An 11,208-nucleotide genomic window follows, 5' to 3' on the forward strand; every position below is an offset into this window, starting at 1 on the left:
AGACTTGGTTTCAAGTCTCACCCCATGCATTTGACCAGGTATATTTATATATCTATATTTATTTAATAAAATCCGGGAGAGCGGGGTAATGGGAGGTCTGTGATTCAATAACTTATTTATTTTTTTGCACATCTGACTTTTGGTTTTGAAAAACGTTTATGGTAATTATTCTCTGATTAATTGTCTTTAATTTTGACAGTCTTTTCTGCCCGTTTTCTTACTGTTACGGAAAGTTAACTGAGGGTAGTTACTCAAAATTTATTTTCATTAAATTTGATTGATTCTCTTGAGCTATATTAGACTAGTTTTGCAGAGGATGTAAAAACAGAGTTTTACATCTATTTTTGAGTTATGAGCACGTGTAGAAAGAGTATTGTGATTCGATTTCTCATAGTGCAGAGAAATCGAACACGAGAGTATCAACTGTTTTATCCCATAAAATTTTCGACAATTTTGACTGCTAGCACAATCAAAGAGGCAGAATCGCGAAATACCTTAAAGATAGCGACCTAGTCCGCGACTCAGCTGTTTGAGATTTATTTTGTGAATTTTCTATATTGTTTCCAACAAAATCTCCCGGAAAAAATTTAGAGAGATACACCCCTAGATTCCGCCACATAGAAAAATACGAGGTCCCATAATATTGTCTCCCGGAAGTTTTTTGGAAAATTCTCGCGGTGTACGTAGAGTTATTGAATCTTAACCAGCTTAACGTATGGATATTGATGAAAGCCTCAGTAAAGAGCAATTTTGATTCCATCCTGGAAAGGGCCAAAAATCTAAGAACCAGGGTCGTACCTTTGCAAAACAGCCAATAACTATCTCTTTAATCACATTACACATATTAGTAGTTAATTAACAGCAACGTTACTGTTAATCCAAAATTCACAAACAAAACAAAACAAACGGCTGCGGTCCGTCCATAACTCTGTCCCTCCTCACTCACTATCAGTCATATATACTCACCATAGTCAAACCCCTCCACGAAATCAAGAAAATGGGTTTGTGCCCTTGTTTTCAATCAGGGGTTTAGTGATTAAATCTGGTATTGTTATTAGTTTAGATCTAAAAGAAGAAGAAAAAAAAAACATGAAGTATAAAAATGAGTTTATCGTTGGTAGAAAGTTATTTTCATATATATCGATAGGATTAGTTGTATCTATAGGTTTGGTTTGTTTACTATTTGGTCCTGGTGGTTTACCTAGTGTTGTTATTGAACATGGTGGTGGTGGTGGTAGTGATGATGGGAGTGATCCAGTTTTTAGTGGAGTTATTCATAGAGATTTTGATGATATGTTTGAAGATCAAGAACATAATCCTGATGTACCTAAAAGTATCCCTGTAAGTATTTCTATACCACATCATGTGTTTATTTGTGATCTGCCACTTGCAATACCCTGTCGCGTATTTGTTTTCATGCTTTAGTTTTGATTTATGTATTGTTTCCATCATAGGTTTGTGATATGCAATACTCAGAGTTGATTCCATGTTTAGATAGAAATTTCATATATCAAATGAAATTGAAGCTGAATTTGTCGTTGATGGAGCATTACGAAAGACACTGTCCGCCTTCGTATAGACGGTTTAATTGTCTTATACCACCACCAATTGGATATAAGGTTAGTTTAATTTGTGTTAGTGTTGGTTTTTCGATATTTTCATCTGGTTTGGTTTAGTTTAATTTGATTTGATTTGATTCAGATAAGGTTTATGTTAGGGTTTCAGGTTCCTATCAGATGGCCAGAGAGTAGAGATGAAGTGTGGAAGGCTAACATACCTCATACCCATCTCGCAGAAGAGAAATCCGATCAGAATTGGATGGTGGTGAATGGGGATAAGATTAATTTCCCTGGTGGCGGAACTCATTTCCATAATGGTGCGGATCAGTACATTGCATCACTTGCAAGGGTATAAATTTTTGCTGTGGTTTTTGCTTACCATTCTTTGATTAACGACTTAGATTTTCTCTTTTGATTACAAACATGTCAAGAACAATTGGTTATAAGGACCGAGAAATGTAAGTAGTTAACCTAGAATCACAGCATGATAATCGTCTTTTAGTTAGTTAATGTTGTCGTTTAAACCAGTATCTGAAGTACAATCATTTCTTTTAAGTAGATGCTCAAGTTTCCTGCTGAGAAGCTCAATGATGGTGGTAATATACGGAATGTCCTTGATGTTGGTTGTGGGGTTGCAAGTTTTGGGGCTTACCTTCTTCAACATCAGATTGTCGCAATGTCTCTTGCTCCCAATGATGTACATGAGAATCAGATACAGTTTGCACTAGAGAGGGGAATCCCTTCAACCCTGGGTGTGTTGGGAACAAAAAGGCTTCCTTATCCAAGTCGTTCATTTGAAATGGTTCATTGCTCTCGGTGTAGGATTGATTGGCTTGAAAGGGACGGGATTCTCTTGCTAGAATTGGATAGATTACTAAGACCGGGAGGTTATTTTGTTTACTCTTCTCCTGAGGCGTATGCTCATGACGAAGCAAACAGAAGAATCTGGACTGCAATGAGTGATCTGCTCAACAGAATGTGTTGGAGAATTGCTTCAAAACATAGGCAGACTGTTATATGGGCCAAGCCATTGACCAACAGTTGTTACTCAAAGAGATTCCCTGGAACCCACCCCCCTTTGTGCAGCGCAGATGATGATTCTGATGAATCTTGGAATGTGCCTATGAAAGCATGCATAACACCATACTCATCAAGTAAGTACAACCTGTGATTATATGGAAGATTTCAGAATGCATAATGATATATTTGATTTATGCACCGATAGGTATATAATGTTACATTCTTCCGTAGTTCCATGTTGGTCATTAGTTTAACTCGTCAGTTTTTGTATCATGCTTTACACAAGTTTTGAATTGTGAATTCTGGTATACATATAACTTTAGTCAACATGAATCTGTAGATCAGTGTTTGCTCTCTTAGAGAAGCAAACGAGATCCTTCATTTTGCGTTTCCATTTTCTTTGAAATCTTTTTGCTCAACATAGAGATCAGAGTCAATGCACCTTGTTCTCTCGTATCTTATATGGCAAAGGATCAAAATTTGAACCAAGTCTAAAAGGTAAAACTGTGATATATCAAAAGCCTAATCACACCTAGTTCCTTTACAAACCATAGGCTTTTATGGATTTATTTCTTATTTTGTTGTATAAGGTTGGCTAAAGGTTTCATTTTCTTCTCTCAACTGGTGGAATGGTTTCTGTTTTTGACCTATTATATTTTTCTTATTTTGTAGTTCTCCTTCATTTCTTAAACCAGAAATGCATCAGGAACGGGGCAGTGGACTGGTTCCATGGCCGCAAAGGCTTACTTCAGTGCCTCCTCGTCTGGAAGAAATTGGTATAGGTTCAGATGAATATTTAAAAGACACGGTTGGTATCTGAAATTTGATTGTGATCTATATCTTATTTGGTCCATTGTCCTTCACATAATTTGTTTTTCTCTCTGAACTTCTGCTTCTCATATGTATACATACATATACCTAGGGCCTAGGAAATTCGATGTTTTAAATTAAATTCATGTGAGCTAATAATACTTAGGCTCCCATCGTTTGAGCTATAATTTTTATTCATGGATCGTGAATTCATGTAATGCAGGAAATGTGGAATTTTAGAGTTGCTGCATACTGGAAGCAAATGAAATCTGTGACACACAGGAATTCCTTCAGAAACATAATTGATATGAAGTCAAATCTTGGTGGCTTTGCTGCTGCCCTCAAAGATAAAGATGTATGGGTAATGAACGTTTCTCCGGTCAACGAATCTAGCAAACTAAAGATCATTTATGATCGAGGTTTCCTTGGCACTGTTCATGACTGGTATGCATGTTCTTAATGTCTCTTATTTTTCTTCTCTTTTGGCTTTTGTGTTTTAGCTTTTCTCAAACAATGAGATCATTGTTTCACTTAAAACTACAGGTGCGAATCGTTTTCAACATATCCCCGTACCTACGATCTACTTCATGCCTGGTCAGTTTTCTCAGATATTGAAGAATTTGGTTGTAGCACAGAGGATTTGCTCATTGAGATGGACAGAATTTTACGACCTAATGGATTTGTGATCATACGAGACAAACCCCATGTGATAAACTATATAAGGAAGTTTTTGAGTGCTTTACAATGGGACGATTGGATATCTGAAGTAGAACCAAGAATTGATACTCTCACCTTAGGAGAAGAAAGAGTTTTGATTGCAAGTAAGAAATTGTGGGAAGAAGATACTGAAACTATGTAAAGAGAAAACACACGTTTATTCTTAAACAAGGTACTTCCAAGCCTGTAACATGTTTTTGCCCTCCCACAATGGAGTGCCTTCGGCATTTGACAGTTTGTTTCTATATTCATTGTCTATCCTCAGTAGTACACCTTATTTGTCTTTTTGTGATCGCAAATTTTTGGTGTATATTTCTTGGAAGATCAGTGGGGTGATTTTGTATCTTGTAGGGTCAAATATGATGTATAAGTTTAATTCTTAATCCATGAGAGATGACAAAAAGTTAGAGAATGATTCCTACTGCAAGTTCAATTCTTAGCATTCGAATATTTTGATGCACGGAGTAAACAAACTACCCGTGTGCCTTCGTATTCACGGGTGCAAGCCCATCTTGCATCAGATAGATAGATGAGCATAATCAGGAGCTGTCTTGCGCTCTCTACTTGTCTATTGGTGGATCTTCCGGTACCTCCTAGACATTCTTTACCCTAATGTTTTCCATGTTATATAGGAGTGTTGCGCCACCTATATCATCTTATGCCAAGTGCCATAATGACAAAAAAATCAAAAAAAAAAAAAAAAATCAAAAAGAAGTCCTCAAAGAAGGAACGCGCAATTGGGGATATCAAAACTAATTGGGATAGAGGAAAAAGACAAAAATTGGATCCAAATATCAAATCAGGGTCACCCCTTATCTAAGTATTTTTTTTAAATCCTAATCTACCCCTCACTAATCAGGTTTAGTGGTTAATAATAATTAGTAAAAATCTTAAGTATTTGTTAAATGATTAGTATGTATTTGTATTTGTATTTGGGGTGAGTGAGATGAGAGTAGAAAGGTGGAAAAAAGTTTGAGAGGGAATTTTTTTTGGTGAAAGTGGAGGATGATTGTGAAGAGAGAATTGCTGCTAAGAGGTTGAAAATTTGATTTTTTTCTTTGAATCCACCATTTGTTGCAGCTAAAATAGCTCGGTGCTGGCATTGTATTCAACCGAAAAAACCATGCCGGCATTTGTTTGAAATTTTCATAAATGTTTGCCACTAAAATTTTCTGGTTTTGATCTTCAAAACCTTTTTTTTTTTGTTTTTAATCAGTCCACTGCTGGCACAGTCAGTTAATTCTCGAGCATGCCGGTACCTATGCCGGCATAGTATGTTGCTTAAATTTCCATGCCGGCACATGATGAAAAGTATCCAGAAATTTGATTTTTTTTTCACTTGACTACCGGCATTGATAGGATGTTCTCGAGCATGCCGACATTAAATTCATCAATTCCGGCATGGTCCTCATCACTTCTGGCGATATAAAAAAATATATTTCCGGCATGGTCTTCATCACTTCCGGCATGGTCTTCATCACTTTCCGCATGGCCTTCATCATTTCCGACATGGTCTTCATCACTTCCGGCATGACCTTTATCAGTACCGGCATGGTTTTCATCACTTCCGAATGTGAAAAAAATAAATCGTTTTCAAAGTGAGGAGCCGACAGAGAAGGAGAAGAAAATTTGAAAGGGAATGGGGAACATTTGGGTTTCAAAACTTTAACCCTAAAAGAGATTAATAAGAAGTGGAGATGGAAATGGGATTTGTTTTTTGATTTTAAGTTTTTTGATTTTTATTTTGAGGGAAGGGTACTTTAGTATTTTTGCCCCCAAAAACACCCCTTAGCAGACACTATTGGTTGGGGGAAGTAATTCATATCCCCCAATTAATTTTCATCTCCCCAATTGCGTGTTAAAGTACCCCTTGCCAATTAGTTTTCATATCCCAAAAACACCCCTTGCCACTGGAATCCACTTGGGGCCAATTTTTGTTTATTAAATTTTAACTTAATCCTCATCCTTACTTTACTTATACATAATCAACAAGGAATGACTGTTGAAACAAACATCTATAAAATTCGATTGTTATTGCTCTACTTCTATTTCCTACCACTTCATTCAACAACTGCTCTTGTACAGATAAAACAACTCCATGAAAAATCTCATTCTGGGTGATCTCTTTTTCTTTCTTGTTTGCTGTTTGCTTTTTATTCAAAGGTATCTTTCCTCTTCTTTACATTACCTTTCTTTCTTTCTTTCTTTCTTTCTTTCTTTCTTTCTTTCTTTCTTTTTCTGATGTAGTATAATCATAATTGGATGATGTGGTAAATTTATGAATTAGTCAAGTTGTAGTTAATCGTGTTTTTCTTGGGATAGAAAAATCAAATTCATGGCAAATTATTGTTAGTTAATTGATTTGAAACTAATGAAAGTTACAAAATACCCACTTTCAGGGGATTATCTGAAGCACCTTCATTTGAAAACCAAGAGGTGCAAGCTAATTTCCCACCTAGAGGGTGGAACTCTTATGACGCCTTTTCCTGGATCATTTCTGAAGAAGAATTTCTTCAAAATGCTGAAGTTGTTTCTCAAAGACTACTCTCTCATGGTTACCAGGTTAGAAACTATAATTTCAGAGACATATTCGATTTTTCGAGACAATTTTCCGGTGTAATATCTCTACTGTAAATGATTTGGACAAACACGTTGATTTTGATATATGATATAATCTCTCTTCTTTTTTTTTTTTTTTGTTGCAACTTTTCAGTATGTTGTTGTAGATTTCCTATGGTTTAGGAAGAAGGAGAAAGGTTCTTCTATTTATGCTGGAGGATTCGATGTAATTGACGAATTTGGAAGGATGGTTCCTGACCCTGAAAGATGGCCTTCCTCTAAAGGTGGGAATGGGTTTGCGGAAGTAGCTAAGAAAGTTCATTCAATGGGTTTGAAGTTTGGAATTCATGTTATGCGAGGAATAAGTAAGCAGGCAGTTAATGCAAACACCCCTATCTTAGATGTCGACAAGGTCTGTTGCGCTACTGTGTCTGCCTTTACCTTTTAAGTTTTTTGTTTCCTTTGTTGCACACTTAAACATTAGCATTTCATGTACTCCAAAGATGTCAGCTCTATAAGTAAACTCACTGTCACGATTCTTAACCTCAACCTGTACTAATTTGCCATTCATCAATTTTCACATTTTGAAATTATGTAAGGGAAGTGCCTATGAAGAGTCTGGCCAACAATGGCGAGCAAAAGATATAGGAATGACGAATAGACCCTGTGGATGGATGAGAGAAGGCTTCATGAGTGTGAATACTAAGACAGGAGCTGGAAAAGCCTTCTTAAGGTCATTGTATCAGCAGTATGCTGATTGGGGTGTCGATTTTGGTAAGTTGATTTACGAATTGCAAGAGTTGTACACAATATTTGAAACCACAATCCGTTATTATAACCCATTCGACTAACATAATATTAGGGGGACTAAGATGTTCTTTTACTGATTAGTTTGTGAATATTTTGAAGTGAAGCATGACTGTGTTTTTGGTGACGACTTGGACGTAGATGAGATAAGTACAGTATCAGAGGTAAACTGCTTTTCTGATCCTGGAGCACAATTATGTCTAGGTGTACAAATAACTAGAACACTTGAAATCTACTCTCCATTTTAGACATTGAAGCTTAAAGTACGAGATTTGTCATGGCATAGAATTGAACATCGGGTGCACTTATCTCCGGCTTGAAAGTATATCGTAGACTCAGTAGGTCATCAATGAACTCGTCTCCGTGTGCAGATTTTGAAGCGGCTAGACCACCGTATTGTATATTCTCTCTCTCCTGGAACCAGGCAACACCTGCCATGGCCAAGCAAGTAAGTTCTCTTGTGAACATGTACCGGGTAACTGCTGATGATTGGGATAGGTGGGATCATGTAGCAGCTCATTTCGATGTATCAAGGTACACTACTATTGCTCAGTACAAGGAAGTTGCCCTGCAAATAGTAACATAGAGAACTAGTTCGGCATATTCGTTTTTCAGGTGATCTGTAATGACTTCTAGTTTTTGTATATGCCTCCGCTTTTAGGGACTTCGCTGCTGCTAATATGACGGGAGCTGTGGGGTTAGGAGGAAAGTCTTGGCCTGACCTAGACATGCTGCCACTTGGTTGGCTTACTGATCCAGGTGAATTAACAAATCTTTGGCGAAATATTGAGGCGTCGATTTAAGAAGCTCCCAGACCCAATTGATCAGTCTAGTTGTCTTTTGTAATATTAGGCGTGAATGAAGGTCCACATAGACGCTGTAACCTTAATCTTGATGAGCAAAGAACTCAGGTATTAAGATCGAATTCTCTGGTAGTTGTATCATCGAGTTTTATTGTGTCCTCCTTGAATAACTGAGGTGTTGCAACACCACATTTTCTTAAAATAGATGACTTTATGGTCTATCACAAAGTCGCCTATTATGTACGGAGGTGACCTGAGGAAGACGACGAGACTACGTTCAATCTCATAACTCACCCTACCTTACTCGAAATCAATTGTTTTAGCAAAAATAACAAAGAGGTAGCTTTCTATTCCTTTAATCTAGCTTCAGTTTCCGAAGAACGAGTTTGAATAACACAAAATTTGGTGGTCACTTTTTTCAGTTTCCATTTATTACTGAAGAAGGATCTCAAAAGAAGTGCCTCATATTTCTCCCGGGTGTTACAAAAGCTAAAGGAACTGAACCCATTGAAGATTGCTAATTCTCAAGGAATCCGATCTTGGTCTGCGAATGGAAGAACTGGTTTGCTAACTCAAACTTTCCATCGCTTCATTGGTCTATATAGCCCCATCGTATCCTTGGCCATTTTACTAATGGCTTTCATTGTTACTATTGGTTTTGCAGGAGAACTGTATCTCTCGTTTTTCAACTTAAACTCTCAAGAAACAACGATAACTGTGAGGGTCTCGTCATTAGGTCTGCTTAATTCACTTCCTGTTAAAAACTCAACTGCAGCTTCTTCTACATGTACATATAATGAAGTGTGGAGCAGAAAAGAATTTGGCATCCTTAAAGAAACAATATCGCAAATACAGCACCTCATGGTTGTGCTTTATTTGTTATAGACTGTAAATCATTTACGAGGTTAAGTCAGTGACTTGCCAATGTCAATTGTATGAAGTGAAATGTAAAATAAACAACTTCCAATACACGAGTCATGCAACTATTTCCTGTTCAGTGGTGGGAACTGGAAACTGGAAACTGATATACTAAGAAAACGGGGTAGAGAAAAATATGACTCCAATTATGAGTGACTTGATAAAAGGAGATAGTCCTGCAAGGGTTTGCTGATTATCGTCCAGAAATGAATTAGAGACTCTCTCTCTCTCATCAATGAGAAGGTGATGGAGGGTTTTCTTTACTGGAAAAGGCACATAAGGTCTTTCCATTTCTTGCAAGTCCTTCTGTAGACAGCAGAATGCAAATTGAAGAATCCTATCAATACCAGCTACCTGAGCGAGGTAAAGGTACGAGGCAAGGAAACCATTCACATCTGGGACCATTTGTTGGTGTCAGGAGTACCAAGTGGATATACCACTGATCGTCAGCGATAAAAAGTCAGCTATACCGAGTGATCTTCCAAAAATACTTTGAAACATTCATTGGTTGTTAGTGCTCACCACACCCCTCCCTCTGGCCTCTATGTATGCTCGAACATGATCTTGGTTCCTCGTCGAGTTTGAATTTGGCATTTTGGGTAATCCCAACATTTTGATGTCAGAGATTCGGTTTATCTTTGTGATAAACTTGATTGATTAGTTGAGTAGATCGACATCAATACGATTCTTTGTGATTAAGAGTATTGATTGCATAGTCTAAACAATTACTTTGGTAGTTGTTAAATAGATAGATCTAAGAACCTGACAAAGGAGTTTATTGGGATAAACGGAAGAGCCTTTTGTCAAACTCATATCACTTGTTTGAAAAGAGTTGTTATCGAACAGATTTGTTGTTCCTTTACTGTTTGGAATACGAACCAAAGGAATTGTTCCAAGTGCATGACTTATTACAAGTTGGACGCGCAGGAATACTGAGGGAACTATAGGTTTAGTTGCTTGGTCTCAACTATACGAAGTTGGTTTAGATTTTGTATAGCGGCTTAATTCTGAGAGTATTCAATTCTGGACAAGGTCCCGAGGTTTTTCTGCATTTGCGGTTTCCTCGTTAACAAAATCTTGTTGTGTCTTTTACTTTTCTATTTCCGCAATTATAATTGTTTTATTATAATTAGAAGTAAAATACACAAATGCTAATTCCTAATTACTTGATAGCAATCCTATAGTGTTTGGTTAAGTCCGAACCTATTATCAAGTGATCATACTTCGTTATTGTATTGTCTCGATCTTGTATCCATAGTCAATCACACAAGTTATCTTGTTGTCGTATTGTCTCGATCTCGTATCCATAGACGATCACACGAAGTGTGAACCGATTAGTTGTATTGTCTCGACTCAGTCTATAGACAATCACTTTCGGAGAAAGGACTTATAGGTGGAAAAGTTTTAGATTGAGTTATATTTGGGTACCCACGTCTTTTCAATTGGTATTAGAGCAGGCAAACACGAAAAGATCTAACAATCTGTGTTTGGTGCGATCCAACCTATAAGAAATGAACTCGACTTCTCATGAATCGACTTCAATTAACGTACCACCAAGATTTGACGGAACAAACTATCTATGGTGGAAATATGCTATGAGATCTTTTCTTCAATCACGAGACTTTAATACATGGCTATTAGTCGTCGATGGTTATAATCGCCCGCAAGTAGAAAATTCGGAAACTGAGTTTAAACGCTTAATGGATTTTTCAAACGAAGAAAAGGCTTTTGCTAAGCAAAATTCAGATGGTTTGAATGCTATAATACATGTTGTAAGTCGTGATCTACAACATTATGTATCAACATGTCAAACTTCGAAAGAAGCTTGGGATAATCTTCAGATCGTATTCGAAGGAAACACATCAGAGAAAGAAGATAGACTTCAAACTCTTACGTCCGATTGGGAAAACCTTCGAGTGGATGACAACGACACTTTTGAAGAGTTTCACATTAAACTCTCTGAGATAATTAATGCTTCTTTCTCTCTTGGAAAGACTATTTCTGAAAAGGATATA

At 37.0% G+C, this 11,208-nt stretch overlaps 1 protein-coding gene and 1 pseudogene across 1 annotated transcript; both read left to right on the plus strand.

Annotated features, from left to right (window-relative positions):
* Nucleotides 1-937: 937 nt before the first annotated feature.
* LOC113347183 (probable methyltransferase PMT9) lies at nt 938-4,527 on the plus strand. Its single transcript, XM_026590785.1, has 7 exons — nt 938-1,341; nt 1,455-1,619; nt 1,726-1,908; nt 2,119-2,713; nt 3,275-3,387; nt 3,613-3,833; nt 3,933-4,527. The coding sequence occupies exons 1-7, from the start codon at nt 1,090-1,092 to the stop codon at nt 4,246-4,248; spliced, it is 1,845 nt and encodes a 614-aa protein (XP_026446570.1). The 5' UTR covers nt 938-1,089; the 3' UTR covers nt 4,249-4,527.
* A 1,557-nt stretch (nt 4,528-6,084) lies between these two features.
* On the plus strand, nt 6,085-9,318 carry LOC113347184 (annotated as a pseudogene).
* Nucleotides 9,319-11,208: the final 1,890 nt, after the last annotated feature.

This window comes from Papaver somniferum, chromosome 2, assembly GCF_003573695.1.
Source record: "Papaver somniferum cultivar HN1 chromosome 2, ASM357369v1, whole genome shotgun sequence".
Taxonomy (NCBI): Eukaryota; Viridiplantae; Streptophyta; class Magnoliopsida; order Ranunculales; family Papaveraceae; genus Papaver; species Papaver somniferum.